At 37.8% G+C, this 18,625-nt stretch overlaps 1 protein-coding gene across 3 annotated transcripts in view; it reads left to right on the forward strand.

The window, feature by feature from the left end:
* The window catches only part of iqsec3a (IQ motif and Sec7 domain ArfGEF 3a), a 90,932-nt gene that overhangs the window by 14,334 nt on the left and 57,973 nt on the right, over window positions 1-18,625 (forward strand). For all 3 annotated transcript variants that reach the window (XM_044108779.1, XM_044108780.1, XM_044108783.1), the window contains one exon: window positions 5,819-5,899. In XM_044108779.1, coding sequence (XP_043964714.1) covers window positions 5,819-5,899 — 81 coding nt within the window. Of the gene's footprint in view, window positions 1-5,818; window positions 5,900-18,625 lie in introns of those variants that run through there.

Consider the following 18,625-nt stretch of genomic DNA (forward strand, 5'->3'; position numbering starts at 1 on the left):
ATCAATATCCGCATGTGCAAAAACCATAACAGATTCTATATACTTCTTCCTGATTTTTGTGTGTGTCTGGAAATTTCACGCATGTGGACAACGCTGGAGGGCTTAAGCCTTAAGGACTATGCCACCCATAGCCGTGCTGCCGCGGTAGAACAATTCCGTGAACTAAATGAAACTAGGAGATGTAGGTATTATTAATTCAATGCAATGGGCCACAGCAAAGGAAAAATAATGCAGAAGAATAACTCAAAACCACTCGTAGTCTTAATTTTTTTCTTGCCCCCAGGGTCAGCGAAGCTGCACGTAGACTAGTTGTCATAGCAACTGACAACACGACACTATATTATGCATCAGGATTCAATGCCAAAAAATACTCAAACATTTCCCACGCAAAGATTATATGATTATATGATCATTAATAAATGATTAAAATTTGAATTGCTTCATTCATTTTTATTCATGAAAAATTATTTAAACAAATATGTTTTTCAGCGAAGTTCATTTAAATCGAGAGGCATCTTGATGAGGACGTAAATCCTATATAATTGAATCGCTGGTTGATGAGGATGTTAAATGTATTGGATGATCGTAGCTTGTGAATCCAGAGTATCGGGTAGAGATCAGAGATTCCCACCCCTAATAAAACCATATACCTAATACAACAAATAGAAAAATAGACAATTAGATAAATTGGATTCAAATGATTCATTAAAAAAAAAAAAGTTATCATAAAGCCACTGTCAGAGAAAATGCCTGTGTGTGAAACAAACCCAAGTACATATCTATATGAGAATTTTGCTCTCTATTTTTTTCCAAGTGTAAGACATTTGTTTGAATGCAAGGCTAAGAGGATATTAAGGGAGTGAGAGAGACATCCTTTAGGTTTACAGTTGGAGAACTGCGGTATTTCTAGTGTGAGATAATGCGACTGCTATTAAAGATACATTTAAAGAAAAAAAAACCCATACACATTGTTGTCAGAAGTGCCATTAAGTGGGAAAGGTGCTGTATTGTGTGTGTACCAGATGCAGTGTGTGGAGGAGCTTATAAAAGCTTAGATGCAGTGTTTTGGTCCATGGGGGTAAATGGGATAGGGGTGTTGAAAATCAGAAAGCAGATCATGTGAGTTCAGTTTAATCCCCAGTGATAGCATTGACCAAAACTGAATGCTCGTTTTGGGGTGCGAGTGGGCATCTTTGCATAAAAACCTCAAGTCAGGGATTTTTTACTTATGCAGGTTTTCTAATTCAAATCCTCTGAGAAAATAGTCCACTGAGTTTTGTAACTGGAGAGCTTAGCAATTGTTCTCTAAGCTACACTTTGTACATGTTTTATATTGACTCTAACTTCTTTTGTTTTATGTATTTTGATGTGAAAGATTTAGCTTGTTGCAATGTGCCTTCTAGGCCAGGAAGTTCTCAAGGGAGTTTCTGCTTAAATGAAGGTTGAGTATTACTAATAAAAAAACAATTCTGTATATAGAAATATAGGAGTGGTCAACATGCTATTGCTACGTGATGTAGACAAATTTAGATAATCTTAAACATCGCAGTTTTTAGTCTAATTTCTGTTTGAACAACCTGTTTCTTCCACACTTGTAACAACCGAGACGTTTTTGGTTTTTCTTCTCTGTCTCTGTAACAGCTGCTCCACTGAAGGTCATGCCTGGCCATAAACCGCGACAGTTATAAATGGCTCGCAAGCGTTTTGTGCGGAAAGATGGAGGCGATAGGAGCAGATAGACGGCAATTGAAACAAAGCAAATTGAGGAGAGAGAAAGATCAAAGCAGGGAACGATAGTTACGATGAATAAAAGGGCTTTAAAAGATCAAAAGTGTTCTCTCCGTCTTTTTGCCCACATTACTGCCCCGGAAGGAGAATTTTCCCCTCCATATTCGACAAAGTGAGTCACCCATTTTCCTCAAGGTTGACCAAAGTGCATATAATTGCAAGATTCTTCTGTATCTCAGCATCGTCTATGTGTGTGTTATTCTCAAATTCTCCTAACCCCACTGCACCAGTGAATAATAACCTCTAATTAAACATTGTGGTTGATTAAGCAGGTCTAAGAGTCTCTTTACCCGTATAGGACTGAGACTACATACAAATTAAAGAGCCAGGAGCTTTTCAGGCTACAGTGGAATAATTGGTGAAATAATCTTGAAGCTTTATGGGTGTGATTGTCACAGTTTGTGGGTTTTTATTAAGAGCAACTAAGGAAACAGAAATATATTTGTTCAGTGAGTTGTAAAGGTTTTTGAGGGATGAATGCAGAGCTGGATGCAAGCTTGGTTAAATAGCTGCTTTTGATCAAATAAGTGCAGGCACATATGAGAGATGTATCCATGCTATCAATTAAATAGCAATTGAAATGCAAAAATGTAAGCTGATGACTCTTGGGAATAGAGGTGTGTAATTATAATAAGCAGCATAAGCAGAAGTAAATGAAATTAAAAAAATCCTGCATACGCTCAGGCTGGGTTACCAAGGTAAACGAAGAATGAAGAGTTCATTGCGGTAGAACTAAAAGTAAAGTGGTTGACAAAAATGAGACCATGTTACCAAAACATGTGTGCGGAAGTTTTCATATCCACATTTAGATGTACAATGAAAATTAAATGAATTTTGATTTTATAGAAATGTCAGCCATTAGACACCAGAGGCATTGACAACATGGCAGATTTACATAGCCCTTCCCTACCAATGGAAAAGCGAGGCAGACATTTTTTGTCGCAAGTTTCAATATTCAAAATCAAATCTTTGACCCTTAAGTCAGTAATGGATTGATTTAGCCAAATATTTGTTTCTTGTGCAGTTACTGCTGTCATTACCAGTTACTTTGGTTTTCAAGTATTTTTTTTTTCTTCAGCCTCCTCAGTCATATATAATGCAGCAAAGCAGGATTTTATACTAACCTTGGAATTTCGAACTGGGATCTAGGAAAGAAATAAATTGTATTCATGTGTGAACTGTTTTTCCAACTCTTATCTCCTATTTATTACATAAGCAATGAATGGTTCCATGTTAAAATATCAGACCAGCAAGGCTATTTTCTTTTAAGTCCAATACAGAAATTTTTTTAAATTTTGAAACACAAAGGAAGATCAACATTTCAGCTGTTTTCAAGCTTTCACATTTGTATATGTTCAGGAGGAAGGGTTTCCTTGCCGATGAGCAGCAATACTGTATGCAAGCTTGATCATAGTCCAGAAGCATCTCCACTGCTCCAGCACTCCAACTAATCTGCGTTCCTTCAGAGACTATCGTGTGTCCTGGACCCCCATTAAAACTAACCACAGCAGTGTCATGGTTGTTAAAGAGAAGACAATTAGAGGAGACATTAACAATGAAAATTAATTTCCTGTCATCCCCTCCCTGGACTATCAGCCATTGTTGCTTGAAAACACCCAGCGACCGCCTTCTCTGGAGTTTTTATTTTCATTTATTTATCTTTTTCCTACCCTGCTTTTTTTTAGTGGGACTGTTGCTTTTATGGATGTGCTGAATTTTCTATCAGCTGGCAGAGAAAATGTTGCGCTTGCCATTCTCTGTGAGATAAACTACTACTCTTTACTGACCAAATCAGGATGGTTAGAGAAGGAGATTTAGTGACCTGAACCTGAAGCCATCGCTTTTCTCAGTAATTAATTGACAACACCCTTTGTGCTTGCTCATTTCTCTCACCTGCGATGTCCTTCCTCTATGTCCCCATGACGACAGCGCAGCACACGTTGGGCTGGCCACATTTTCTGACAGAGTAATTGAGCATATTCCTCTTTAGCACAACACAGGCTGTCTGTAGAGCCCAGCAACAGAAGGGGGGGATGCGGATTCTCGGAGAGAGTGATGTAAAATCAGCGTGAAAGAACGAGCAGAAGGAAAGTAGAACAATTGGGGGGGTTGGGTTGATGCCGAGCGAAGGGAGGGATGAACGTTTGAAATGCGAGGCAGTGTCCACTCTAAAAGGGAGAGAGCGTAAACCGGGGATAAAAGGAAAGCTTTCTCGCGCGTACATGAAAATTTTACACTCGCGTTCTTTCCACTTGAGCATCACTTGGGAGTGGACATCTGCAGAGACCACCAGTTTGATGGCTGAATATTTTAACTATGCTTTGAAGCTATAGAGATGACTCGCTTTATTTCCAACTAATTTAAATATACGATTTCACAAAAATCTATAAATATTTGCTTGTATGTGTGCAGAAAAGATGTTGCACCAAGTAGGGCTGTAATTAGAAAATGCCTTTGTGTATTTTTTTTCTTTTGAATATTATCTTAATAAGACTCGTTTTAGAATAGAATAGAAATGAATTATCCTTTCTTTATCTGTCAGAAGACTTGGGGATTCTCAGTGGCTAATGTATTGAAAGCTGATCTCACAAATATGTAAGATAACACCACAATTGTTTTTCACTTCTTTGTGGAAAAAAGTTATTATCAGATCTCTGATCTCGCTTCCTTTTGATGACCTTCTAATGTCCTGTATAGGTTTGCTTCACCAATTTCACCCTCTCACTCTTTCTTTAGTCAACAGATATTTATGTTTGGTTCTAAAGCATGTGGCTCTCCATGTAACTACTCTCCTAATAAAACCAGACTTTCACACTTTGGAATCTTTTATTTGCATCTTAATCACCGCCAGCAGTCCTACATTGGGCCAGGCACCAAAGAATTTAAGCAGGCAATTTTTCATCTTCAAATTTGGGCTTGACTCAGTCACTTTCAGACCTGTCTCTAAGTTCCTCTGAATAAAACACTGTAAAAGATTGCTTACCCCTAGTTGAAGGACCTTCAGATATGAAACTACTATTGGTATACATTTCAATACTTATTGTGGTTGACCTGGTAAAACATATACAATAAAAAATGTCAGTTTTTTGTGTTGACAAGCTATAAGAATATTTATTTTGCATTGGGATTTGCACGTGCAGCTCTGACTCTTTCATTTCCACGTATGGCTTAAAAAAATCTAAAACTTTAAGGATTGTGGAGTAAATTGGGATTAAGATGTTGTATTTCTAACTCATCTTTCAGTCTGAAATAGACCAAATACATTTATTCTGTCTTTGTTTTTTGCCCTTGAAAAACTCATAAATAATACAAAAGCAGGAATATATTTAAAAGCGATTGCTTGGTTAATTGCTGTGTTTAGTCAAATTGTAACCAGATCATACTTATTTATCTGTTGTCACAAGATAATTTTATATACCAACATGAGTCAAAAGGGAAATGTATTTTTTTATGCTTTGTCATTCTGAGCTTATTTAAAAGTAGAAAAAAAAGCTTTGCTTGTTTAGATCTTTTCTGGCTAAAGAAAAACCCACTCTAAAATGAAGTGACTCGTGGTTGTGTGGACTGGAATTATCAGTTTCAGACAAAAATCTGATTTTTCATTTATGGTAGCGACCATTAATTTTATTATTTGTAGTATGCTGTCTCTTGTAGGTGGTTAACTGCGCTGCATTGATTGGTCAATTAATACTTCAACAACAACATCAAATTGCACATAGCACTCAAGGCTGTATCAGAATGTTCATTCTTGCTAGATGTTTACTCATCATGTACACAAATTTCATTAACTTAGTAATTTTTCATAATGCATTGGTGTATTTTTTCCATGATTAAACGCGTACATAAACAACTTCAATTATTGAGTACTGTTGATATTTTCTATTTCACAGCCCAAAAAATAAATAAAAAAAAAAAGGAAAATTGATCTGCATCAAACCTGTTTTCATTAGAGAAAATCCTGACAAGTTGACTCTTTTAATAGGACCCTCTTAAGATATTGTCTTTTTTGTTTTGTATTTTTTTTACACAGCAACCAAACAGTTCTTCACCAGTTCTGCTGCCCAGCGCCAGAGGCCCCTGAGGCGGAGACCTCCACTGCCTTTGTCCCCAGGTAAGACGATTCCCCTCACAGTAACATCTTCACACGTGTTTTGATTTTCACCTTTATTTAATTTTTTAAGATCCTTTTCTCAACTGCAGCCTCTTCTCATGCATCCTGTTAGTAGCAATGCTTCAGTAGCTAAACCCTTGTCCAGTCAGCTCCCTCAGAAGTGGTGTCTAAAGTTGAAGTGGTTGTAAACGCTTCAAGGTCTTGCAGGGAGGAAAAGCCCGAATTCTCTCTCGAGTCTCTAAAGTCGCACGGCGGAAAAAGCCTTCCACAGATTTAGATTTCGAAAGGGTTTTGCACTTCTAAATTCAAAAATATTGCATCCCATAAAATTCCTTTAAAGATTTCACAATTAACTATTTTTAGGTCATTTAAAAAATTCTGCATGCAGTTAGATGCAGGTATTGTCTTGGCATTTTTAGACAGAGCTGGCTGCTTGTTCGCCTTCCACTTTTGTTTACACAAGTGCAGTCCACCTACCGAGTTTCACTGGAAATTATAGCATTCAACCAGCCAAGGCACATCAATAGCAATTAAGCCGTTCACCCAAAATGGTTTGTTTGTCGCAGACTTCGGTTTCTCATAGGCTTGCTTTGCTGCATTGTTTGAGCTTGGCAGAGGACAGAGCAAACACACTTGATGGCAAATCATAGTCCCTGCAATGCTGGACACAATAAGTGGCAAAAGGGCTGCAGACCAACAAACGCTGATGCAGACGCTCTTTAAACAAACTTATAGGCCTGCATTGTGTGCAGCCAGCCGCATGAACCGATGTAAAAAATAAAAAAATTTTTTTTTTTTTTTTTAAAACTTGCTCAAATGAAAATTCAAAATGTATTTCTTACATATTCATATTATGTGTACATAAATGATAAAAAAAAACTAAAAAACTTTTTGAGCTATTTTAAATCTTGGAATTGATAAAAAAAAATCAATCACAATTTTGAAATCAATCTGAAGGATCAGTTCTCAACCTTTCCATAAAGTCATCAATTCTTCTAGATGAGATTAGTAAAAAGAGAGCAGATCAATAAAACCTATAAGACAAAATAGCTACTGGAATCCAAAAAAGAGAGAGAGGAAAAAAAGAAAACGTCTCCAAAATATCTTTGATTTCTTTTTCATATTCTTTCAAGAGGTCAGACTTGCAATTTTTTTTAAAGGGAAGGTCTGACATAGTTATTATTTGGCTTTTAGCCATGTGAATAAATTTACTTGCATATACATTCTTACAGTATATTGGGCAGAGTATGCTTTAAAACTAATACAGCAGCAGAAAGGGAGGAGAATAAGAAATCTAGAACTAAAAGGAAAATTAAATGGATTTTTTTGTTTCGTTTTTAGGTTCTAATCTTTGAATCTAAGAGCTGAGAAGCGTTAACTTAGAGTTTTAGGACTCTAATGTCTTTTAGGATGAAGCAAAAGAGAAACATAAGCTGAGGAGTGGAACACTTTAATACAGCTATAGGATTTAAACAACAGCAAAAACAGAATAGACTAGAAATAACCTTTATTGTCCCACTGCTGTTGGCGTACCAACACGGAGTATGTAGATTTACACAAAAACCAAATTATTAAAACAGAACTTAGTATGTAATACTGTACAGAAAGTAAACATAAGAAAATAATGTGCAATTATTAGAAAAACCAAAGATTAAAAATAAAACAAACAGTAGGATCATTTCAAAAATGTACAAAATGTGCTTGTGTGACTGCAGGTTGTCATCAGATTTTGTTACTTAAAAAAAATCTGTGAGAGAAAAACGTTTGCTCTCTCCCTTTAAAAATGGGGAGCAGGTGTTCCCATTGTTCAGGCGTCTTCTGTAGGCTTACCAGTAATGACTCTGTGCGGCATAAAAGGTTGCAAAAGAAAGTGTGAGGCAGGGAAAGTTTGAGGAGACCAAGTCAAATCCGAGGTGTTCCCCTGCACCACACCATTCAAAAATGCGTCGCTCTTAACGCTCAAACGGCTCATTTACGTGGAAGGTGATTTCAAGATAGATGAGACGTGAAGGATGTAAAGTCGCAAATCAATCAGAGTTTATTGAGTCGAACCTTGCTTGATAAAAGGTGTATCGGGCTGTTGTGTTGTCTAATTGTTTTGTGCTCTGAAGGCCATTAACAAAGGCTTCAAACAAAGAGCACAGCACAAGGTCCTTCGGAACTTTCAAAACTTTAAAACGTCCCCCTGGCAACCTCTGAAGCAAACCACTTCAAAGCAGGACCCCCTGGGGCTGAGACAGAAAGCAGCTTGTGGTTTCTTTGTCTTTTATTTATTTTGTTTTTGTTTTTTTTTGTTTTTTTCTTGTTACGTCTTATCTCTTTTTTAGAAAGCTGTATTCTGTTCAGGTTGATTTTTCTGTATTTCCGCATTGTTGTCAGTAATTGGTTGAGCATCCTTTTCACGTGGCATCCCCACATCCCAGCAACATAACTCCACACAGCACCCCCTCCCTCCCAAACACCCCTCTCACCTCATTGCATCCGTCATCACTCATGCTCACTCCATTCGGGCTTGTCTCCACAATGTGGTCATACTGATTTCAACAAAATAAACAAAAAAATTTTTAAAAAGTGAAATACTTCCATGTTGGTAAAGTCTACTAATATGTGTTAAGACTGTCATAGTGCATCAGTGTGTGTAGAATAGGGTCCTTCCCATGTTGGAAACTTGGTGAGCCTTCTTGTTGACACATGTAATGCATTTGTGTTCATGTGAAAAACAAACAAACCGAAAAAAAAAAATCTTATCATGTTGCATGCTTTTGGCTTGGCAGTAATCAGGCATCCTGTAGCTCCCTGTCTTATTTGTTTGTGTGAGTGTTAGTGTGTGTCTTTGTGCCGTGTGTCACTGCAGTGAACATGGCATGCAGTAAACGATTTAATATGCAGCGCCTTGCAGATTTGTTGCTGTTTCCCATTTTTGTCACAATAAAACCGCAAACTCTGATGTATTTAATTGAGATTTTAAGTGAAATATCACCACAAAATAATAGCGAAGAATAATACTTTTTTTATTATCAATCAAATTTTAACAATAAGGCATTTCAAAGTGCTTTACATCATAACAAACACAAAAACACAAAGTCATGCAACATAGAATCAACAATCAAAACATCACATTAAGTGAAGTGCCATCGTTAAATTTGTAACTGATTACGTTTCAAATACAACTCTAAACAGGTGGGTTTCTAGTCGAGATTTAAAGGATACTATGTGGAAAAATCCGTCATGAATATACATTTGGCACCCTGAGTCAATATTTTATTGCATCACCTTTTACTGGGATTGCATTTGCGAATTTTGTAAGGGAGGTCTTCACCAGATTTACACGTTTGAAGACAGAATTTCTTAATTTCAATAGAACTCAAATGTCTTGCAATAGTATGAAGAGAATTCTAAAGAAATTCAGGCCTGGATTGAGACTGTATTAAACTAACACATTCGTAGTCTTTGATCTAAACCTGTATGAGTTTAGATCCAGTTAACCTGCTGGAAGATGAGCCTCCATCCCAGCCTAAATTCTCCTGAAGTCTCTAAAAGGTTTTTCCACCCGTAATTAAACTCCATCCATCTTCCGGTCACATTTGACCGGCTTCCTGTTCCCCGCTGAAGAAAAATATCACAACATGATGCTGCAGCCACTGTTTTCACCACAGAGATAGTGATATATCTGATTAATGTACGCTGTGTAATCTCCAAGGGTTTTATAGAACAGCTGTGGATAATCTATTAAGATTTTATCAGGAAAATATTTGTAGAATTGTGCACTATTTTCTTTCAACATCAAAATTATGCCCTGTTTTGTGTTGGTCTTTCACATAAAACTTAAAATATATTGAACTTTATGGTTGCATAGTGGAAAAAAATAGGAAAAAACCCAAATGCTATCAATGCTTTTGCAAGGCACTGTAGTTAAGGAATACATAATAACACTGTAACAGATCATCAAGGCCAGATTGCACAAAATCTTGAGATATTTTACCTACTGCTTTTGTACTTGTGCAGAAGTTTTTTATGTTTTCACAGGGCAAATCTCTGAATTAACATATAAAAGACTTCTTGGATCTTTCACAAATACTGACTTAAGTTTCATGCTAATAAAATTTCAAATGAGCCATAGAAATGATGCATAGTGCATGGTTTCCATAAATGCTTTTGCTGAATTTACAAACTAGCAAAGCCTCAATAAATGATTCACTCCAAAATGTGCAGTTGTTCTACACTGAATTTGAGCCCTGTTTTCATTTGAAAATAACCTTTGGGATTATCTTTGATTGACAGTTGATGCTAGATAGTGTTAGTAACTTTTTACATACTGAATAATATATTTTCATGTGGGTGTTAAGGTTTGATTGACTTGTGAATGCACAAAAACATGTAATGCATAGGATTCAGAACATGTATGAAAACTGGATTGATACTGTTTATGGCAGAACTGAAATATTTCATGTTGAACTAGACCTCATTAACATAAAGAGAGAGCTCAACACCACTGCCATTTTAACGCGTAACAAAACCTTTCTCTCACTGGACATGTCAGAGAGATTGCAATCATGATGATGTTTCATTTGCACTGCTGCTTCTGCCTCGAATAATTTCAGCCTCCGCGTCAAAGGGGGTCAGTTTGGAAAAGGGCAAAATCAGGAGCTGCAACAAAAGCCCGCTGCTCCAATTGCCATGCTGCTTTTGGTAAACACCTGAGTTTTTGTCCTCTTGTTTTGTTGGATTAGTTAGAAACAGAAAAAGGACCCAACTTGGTATGTGAGAAATCATTAAAAAGAGGGGAAAGTTTGAGCTGAAAAGAGAGGAGTCAGGTTTATGCTGTCACATATAATGAGCACCCAGAGGAGGCCGAAAGCTCATCAGGATCACCCTCGCCAGGTCTAAAACGGGCGCCAGAGGGTTTGGAGACAGTGGCGAATTTGTATCCCGGCACATAACGTCACATCTATAATTGCAGATGGAGTTGGCTGATTGTCTGAGATGGCTACAGCCTTTCAATTAGTTGTGTGAGCCATCGTCTGCTGTGCTCTGCTTCGTTTGCACACGGGAGTTCTATTGTTACCTTTATAAGACCGCTGGGGAGCCGGGGCTCAGCTTTCTGCTTTGCAGCAAAAACAGAAGTGCTGCAGTCGACAAACAGGAGCCCAGAAACCTAATAAAAGGAGGGGGAATTATATATATATATATATATATATATATATATACATTCGACCAATCTAGATTACGATCCAAGTTTATCTCGCCCTCTTAACAAAAGTGGTTGTTGTTCAGCTTGGTGTTTCTGCAGATATTTTGAGATTTGAATCTGTTGAATTTAACCCTGGAGAGTCATAGAAATATGCAGACAGCGGAAAGCTAAGAACTTTCAACCTTGGTGAGTGTCTGGTGTCTGTGATCTTAAAATTCAACTTCCTAAAAGGTAATTAGCAGACTAGCTGGAGCGTAATAATAATGATCTCATTTTGCAGGGTTTCTGCAGCCTTTTAAAGTGTAAAAGGCTCTGATTTTTAAGCTGCTCAAATTGGTTTCCTTTTTTTTTTTTTTTAATCAAAAAACCTAAACAGGAGGACATTTTCAGACTTGCTCTGTAAACCTGGGAGCTCAAACAATGCAGTGACTTCAGTGAAAAATTATTCAAGTGGTTGTTTCTAGATGCTAGTGCTCGTTAAGATTTGTATACATCTGCTTTTCTTCTTAGGTTAAATTTATGCAGGTAAAAATCTCATTGGTTCTGACTCACTCTAGTCATCTGAGAAAAACGTCATTGTGATATATTTTTTTTTTTGGGAGGGCGCAGGGGTACATAATTAAATATAAACTGTCCAGTCAGCCTTTGGCAGGTGTTGGCTCCCACTCTGACCACAATGCTCGATCCTTTCAAAGATTCAGCTACCAAACGTTTCACTCTTTCCCCTTAGCAGGTCCTAAAAAGACTGACATCTTGCTCATCATTTCAAACCCCTTAAAATTAGCTCTCCTGTGGTGTTCCTAACCAAATGCCTCACACACACATTCGCACACAAGCGCTTTAATTAGCTATCCTAATTAACATACACAATCTGCCATTTAGCTAGTCAGAAAGGAAATTAGCTTGCAACGTCACGAAGCTTCATCTTGATGAGCACATAATTTTTTGAGGCTTTTTTTTGATCATGTCCTCAATTGCTTCTAAGGCTTCCATCCAAAAGTTGCATTTAAGCATATGATTACCATTTAATGCTAAGCATTTTATTACAAAGTATAAAAATGCTAAAAGGCAGGAGAATAAGAGGTGTGTTTTTAGCAACTGTTGAATTATGACTTGAGAGGAATATAAAAAGAAGGACAAAACATTTGGGTTGTAGCCAGATCTGGTTTAAGAGACCGAAGTCATAACATCCTTGATCATAAATACTTCTAAAAAGGATTTTCAGCGACCCACAGAGAGAAGAAAGTAGAAACAATTATGGCATTTCTGTTGGTAATGAATTCACCCGTAGATGTGCTATGACGCTTTGCCATGTCACCCTTTTCTATAATTAATGACTGTATTTGATAATAAACTGACATAATTATTGGAGTCCTGCAGCTTGACGTGGCCTGAATAATGACTTATAACCAAGTAAAAAGGGGATTTTTTTTTTTTTATAATATTTGAAAAAAAGGAATCTCTCATGAAACAGTTTTTCCTCAGGGGAGTACAAAAAGTAGCGATGTACAAAATTTGTCCAATTTTGCTTTTTCATTAAGTCTTTCTGACAACCCCCCCACCCAAAAAAACAAAAATCAATAACTAACTTTTTCCTGTTCTATTACAGCACCAAACCCAAAAATGTTGTGTCATCAGGCTACATGACATGACATAAAGTAATTTTGCAGGCCTGAGAGAGAGCCACTGAGGAAATCCACAGCTGATTTTGATAACCCAGAACATTGAGACAACGCAGTCTATCTGCCAAATAAGATCTGAACAACTTTGATCACTGCAGTCTCAAGGGCTTTTGGAAAATAACTTGATTAAGGTAAATATTTACTATCTGCAATATTTTAGGGACATAAAAGCAAGAAAACATTGCAGGAACATATAAAGGCAGAGCATAAGCATGCTTTAAAAGATACATAATTTATTTTAGAAATTTAATTTTAGAAATTTAAACGGGGACGATCATTTGGATGATGATTTGGGATGCACAGGAGACATAACCTGAGACCTGTTGGCCATCAAGTTAAATTTTAGCTCCAGCTGCTTCCTATGTTTGCTTAATGGATATTTTAAGCTCTTTTGAAGTAGCTTGTATACCTCTGCAAAGTATTGTATTGCTGACGTACTTTTTTACCGCTTTTAGGTGTGCAGCAGCCACATGTGTTATCCGACTAACTAGTTATAAAGTACAAAACACCCTCTGCTGTTCTTCCTCCCTCTATCAGTCTCACCTGTGCATCTGAGAATTGAATTTCACGAGCGATACCTCCAGCCACAGTTTCCTTGAACTCTTTGTTCCATAATTTAATACATGTCGCCTGCCTATGCCTTTCTCTGCAATAAATGTTGTGGCATTGGCCGTCACACTGCTTCATCTGGAGCAACCTTGGTTGCTGGCTGTTTTGTTGTCATGATAAAAGAAAGCAACTGGGTTTTTGAAAATAGAGAGATTGCCTGTTTTTCTTTCCACTTCTGCCATGACCTAAAATGCTGCAGAACCAGATGAAGCAAGAGTTTTTATTTCTATTGTCATCTTCCTTTGGGCCTTTAGGGTTCGGCTTCTGGCCTATCAGAGAAGCACGATCAACATTATTATCCTCTGGGGTCCCACCATTCAGCTGTTGTTTGTTTTTTTGTTTCTGGTCATTTCCATCAAAACAGTTTCTTTGGGACATATGTAGACTAAATTCATCCAAATATTTGAAACCTCTACAGGGAATGAATAAGAAAAGAGCTTTAAAGAATGTGAGAGCTTGGGGTGGTTTCTAATTAAATTGATGCCTTAAACTAATTTATTTTCACCCTAAGGTCTCTTTTATGCAAGACAGCCGAAGCAGAGCAGCGACGGCACATCTGCGCTTCCTTCATTGGCTCATTTCTTTATACGCATGAGAGAAGAAGCTATATAGGCAATATACAAAGAAGGCTGCTAGGCTATGCTATATTCCTGCAAGTCAGCTGCTGCTGTTTCTGTGTTCAAAAGCTTGTCTCAGTGTTGTGAAATAAGAGGCAGATGTTACAGCCGGAAAAAGAACCAGTGAACATATCCAACCAATAAAGCCCCATGCATACAAAAATCAAAACAATAAATAAATAAATAAAGTTGCATGTAGTAAAGTGGGAAGACACACTTACCAACATTAAGTGTTTTTCTTGTTATTGACAGATCAAAGACCTATTCTGTATTGAGACAGTATTTTGGCTTATTGCTTAGGTTTGATTTTGACACATTGTGCACATAAACAATATTTTCGAGCTCTTGAGGAGCTTCTTTCTGTGCACTCTGATCTTCAGTTCTCCCCATACGTTTTCAGTTGGATGCAAGTCAAGTAATTGACTTGTCCAGCCTACCACATATATATGTATTTTCCTCTGAAATAGCTTGAGCTTCCTTGGCTGTGTGTCTGAAATCAATGTTCAACCTAAAATTCTCTTCTTCTTTTCAAGAATTTCTCAGTTTATTCTGCCTATAATAACATCCTATGTTCAAGGGCAGTTATGTTCCCATCTTCAAATGTTGGTTTACAGTTTCTGGGATGATTCGCAGAGACATTCATCCTTCTCCACTTTACAGTGACATCTTTTTCTCTCCCTGTGCATTATTGAGTAGGCAAAACGTTTGGCAGAAATCTTGTCCGTATTTGGTTTAAGGTGATTATGTCCTTTCTACTTCTGCATTTGGCCAAAACATTCTAAAATGTAGAAATATGTTCATAACCATTGATATCAGAGCATTTCAAGCAGAAAGTTGCTAAGACCCGTTATGAAAAACCTTTTTATCCAATAGGGATTTGAGTCAGCTGTTTTGATGACTTTTTGTCATAGTGCATCTTCAGGTTTTTAATGCATATTCCCCATGCAAATTGATTTTAACATATGAACTAAGTTCATTAGACTTTTTTGTATGTGTGGATTACTTTGGCTGCTACTGATGTCTAATGGAAATTTCTTGCCAAGTATCCCTGTTGGAAAAATACATCTACTGACATAAGCATGTGTTGAAAACTTAATTTAACTCTGTGTCGCAGGGAAGATTTCCACAAAGTTACAAAGTTGCTTTTGTACTTTTTCAAATGATTAAGCATATATAAATACACAAAAAAATAAGAATAACATTGAAACATTCAGTAACTGGATTTATTAAGTGGCGCACAACACATAGATTACACACAGATTGATGTCTTAAAGCCTTCATTTCTGATGTTTATGATGCTTTTCTGCTGACGTTTGAGTTTAGAATATTAAAAAAAAATCTATATTGAATTGATGAAAAGGATGTTTAATGCCTGCTAAAATGTTACTTCTAAAAGGTGCTTTTCATCTGATAATCAAGACTGATTGGAATGCATATTGTAATATTGAAAGTGACTGTATCTCTTAGAGACCGCAATCAGCCATCATTTTACTTTTGAATATAAAAAAATGGTAATTTTGTCCTCTTTTACACACACACACACACACACACACACACAGTTGTGGAAAGAAGTATATTCAAAGGAGACTATGAAGATTGCACACATAAAAGCCAGTGTATTAGTCAGGAGTATGAGTCAGCCAGGCAGAGCGGTTGTATAAGGTATTCTGTGGCGCTAAAGGACAATCAGGTTAAGAAAGAAAGTCTTTAATGATGCCATTGTGATAAGTTATCATTGCTTGAGACTTGTTTTAGATTTTGTCAGCCTGCCGGGTTTAAGAGAAATTTCCACAGTGCCTGTTAAGTTTGCCATTATGAACATTTTTAAAAGCTTCCCTAATACAATATAATAAAACCTTCCTTTGGGTATATTCCAACTCAGCCAGTCTTCTACAGAATTGAATTTCTGAACATGTTTTATCACATTATTATATAAAGCAAGGTGAATAATAATTCCCATCATTTCTGAGAATTGCCTCTCTTGTCCTTGCAGACACAGCAACAGAAAGCCACAGTATTTTCTGAGATATGCAGCTAAAACTCCTACTATCCAGTAACAACATTCTCCACAGCTATTTTGGTGGAAAATCTCAGGAATAAATCTACTTCCCCCCCACCCCCTTATGTGTTCAACCTTTTTCAAAGGAAACCGACCAGTTTGTGGTGCTCTTTCTCTCAGCCTTAGCACAGATCTTTTACCTTTGTAGATCAATCCTGCGTTCTGGTTACGAGCAGCTCTTGAGATTTCAGATAAAGATTTAGAATACAGTGGCAAATCTCTCCTAAAGATGGGATTGCATTTCTGTTTCCCTCCTTTTGTTCCTTTCTCCCGCCGTCTTTAATGGTTCACCATCTTATTAGTTTCCATCATCTTTGAGGCCCCTGAGTGCCCATAGCTCCAATCTGCGGCCTCGTCAATAGCTCAACTCGCGTCTGAATATGGAGCGATAACATGTCCCCATTGTGTAGGTGAATGTATGAGACAGAATCAGCCAAGACAAAAGACGAAGCATAATGTTATGGGATAAATATCCATTTTCTTCATGTAGCTGACCCTTTATCTAAATTGCCCAGAGCTCCAACGACGGATAAAATAAGTATGCTACTCTGGACAGCAGGGTGTGCTTATGAGAACCAGAAGCTCCAAGCAGTCACAACATCTGTCTGCCCACATGACTGCACATGCTGTCCTGACCTTTATGCTTATGGCCATTTGCCCATGATTTCATCCCATGTCCCCCATCCAATTAGTCAACTTTAATCTCATAGTTAAGCTGTAAAGAAGTAAATGATGGCAGTTTTAGAAAAAAAAGAAACACACGCCCGCACACGCACACGCACACGCCCGCACACACACGCACACGCACGCCCGCACACACACACACACACACGCACACACACACACACACACACACACACACACACACACGCACACACACACACACACACACACACACACACACACACACACACACAGAGTCTGCATCTTTATCCGGTCTCACTGTGCAAAAAAAGGGAGGCAGAATCCAGAATGGGGGCATTAGGAGGTAACACGAAGGGCAAAAAGACAGCCTGAAACCAGATATCAGTTGAGACGGAGAATTTGTTTCATCCAGGGCAGTGAGTCTTAAGGATCAAATGAGAAGACACTCTAAGAGGATAGATTCCTTATCTGGCTTTATTCCGCCATGCTGCTGTAGTCTTTTATTGGTCTTTTTACCAACTCACCTTAAGCTAATCTTCAGTCAACTCAGTACTTAAAACATTGCCTTCCTAAGATGGGGTTTAAAGTTTTATGTTGACCAAAATTCAACTCATAAAATTATTCTGTGGATTAAAAACGAATGCTGCAAACAATTTTTTTGGAACCACTGATGCAATGAAAGCAGCAGTTGTCAATGTATGACATAGTGGAGTAGCTAGTTGCCTACATGTACCAGGGCAGTTAAGTGTACAAAGACCATATCGTATGAGATTACGGTAACTTATTAAGTCAAGACGGCATCTGGCATCACAGGCAGGGCACATCAGTGAAGTAAGAATCTGTATTTGTATGACCTTCAGCCATTTGGACTATGTGTATAGATGTGCAGGAGGAGGAGGTGTGAGAGTCTCTGGAGAATGTATGTGTATGAATTTGTCACCTAGAGGTGCAAAGTTGTTAGATTGGTGAGAATGGCAGAGGCCCTGTACACTCTGTGTACAAGAGCAACGCAGGACAGGTAATCTCAGCTCCCAAAGCCCATAGCAGCTCCAGACTCTTGGCTCCCCCACAAAATAGTCATTTGCCAGAAACAGTGGTAGATTTGCAGCAAAGCACAGGAGCTGCGGAGCCCAGGCAAAAGAGGAACGAGAAGAGACGTAGAGCACTGAAACCCCTGACCTATACCTGCTAAAGCTCCCCTCAGGGCTGGCCAAAGCAGAAGTTGGGTCACCCTGGCTTCCAGATGGCCTTCAAAGTCCCTAAAAGCAAGACAAGCCTGGGCTGAAGAGAGGAATCTTCCCCCAAAACACCCTACCTGCTCAGCAGGCTTCAGCTGGTCTCACTCGGACCAAAGTGCTTTTTTTTATATGTCCCCTGCAGCTCAGGGGCTTCGGCAGAATCCCCATTTTTAGAAATCGTTTTGGCCTTTCATGTACTTGAAGACCATGTGTGTCAAACCAAAGTGGCCAAGTACTTTTATATGTGTGTGTTTAAATATTTTGTCAATTAAATCAAAGCAGTTTTTTATCTGTATGCAGTCAAATTACATCAGTGTGAAAAGATGATCAATATTATTTAAGATTAAGAAGGACTCATTGAATAATGAGACAGCCATTTGCTCATGTTTTATCAATATATTCTGTCATAACCCTTTGAGGACATTCTCGATCTTGATATGGCCCAAAAGGTAATTTTACAACCTGTAGACAGATCAATGTTCATTGTTTTAAAATAATAAAACCCTAGCCCCACTTCTAACCTAAACCCTTATCCCCAGCATATTATGTCAGTAATATGGACATGTCTTTTTTTAATATATCAGTTTCCATAGCATTGTTACAGCACAACATAGGGGCCTGATTTACTTACTCATTTGATTGTTTTTGTTTGGGTGGAAGTATCTCTTGAAATAATGTACATGAG

Source organism: Gambusia affinis, linkage group LG23, assembly GCF_019740435.1.
Source record: "Gambusia affinis linkage group LG23, SWU_Gaff_1.0, whole genome shotgun sequence".
Classification (NCBI taxonomy): domain Eukaryota; kingdom Metazoa; phylum Chordata; class Actinopteri; order Cyprinodontiformes; family Poeciliidae; genus Gambusia; species Gambusia affinis.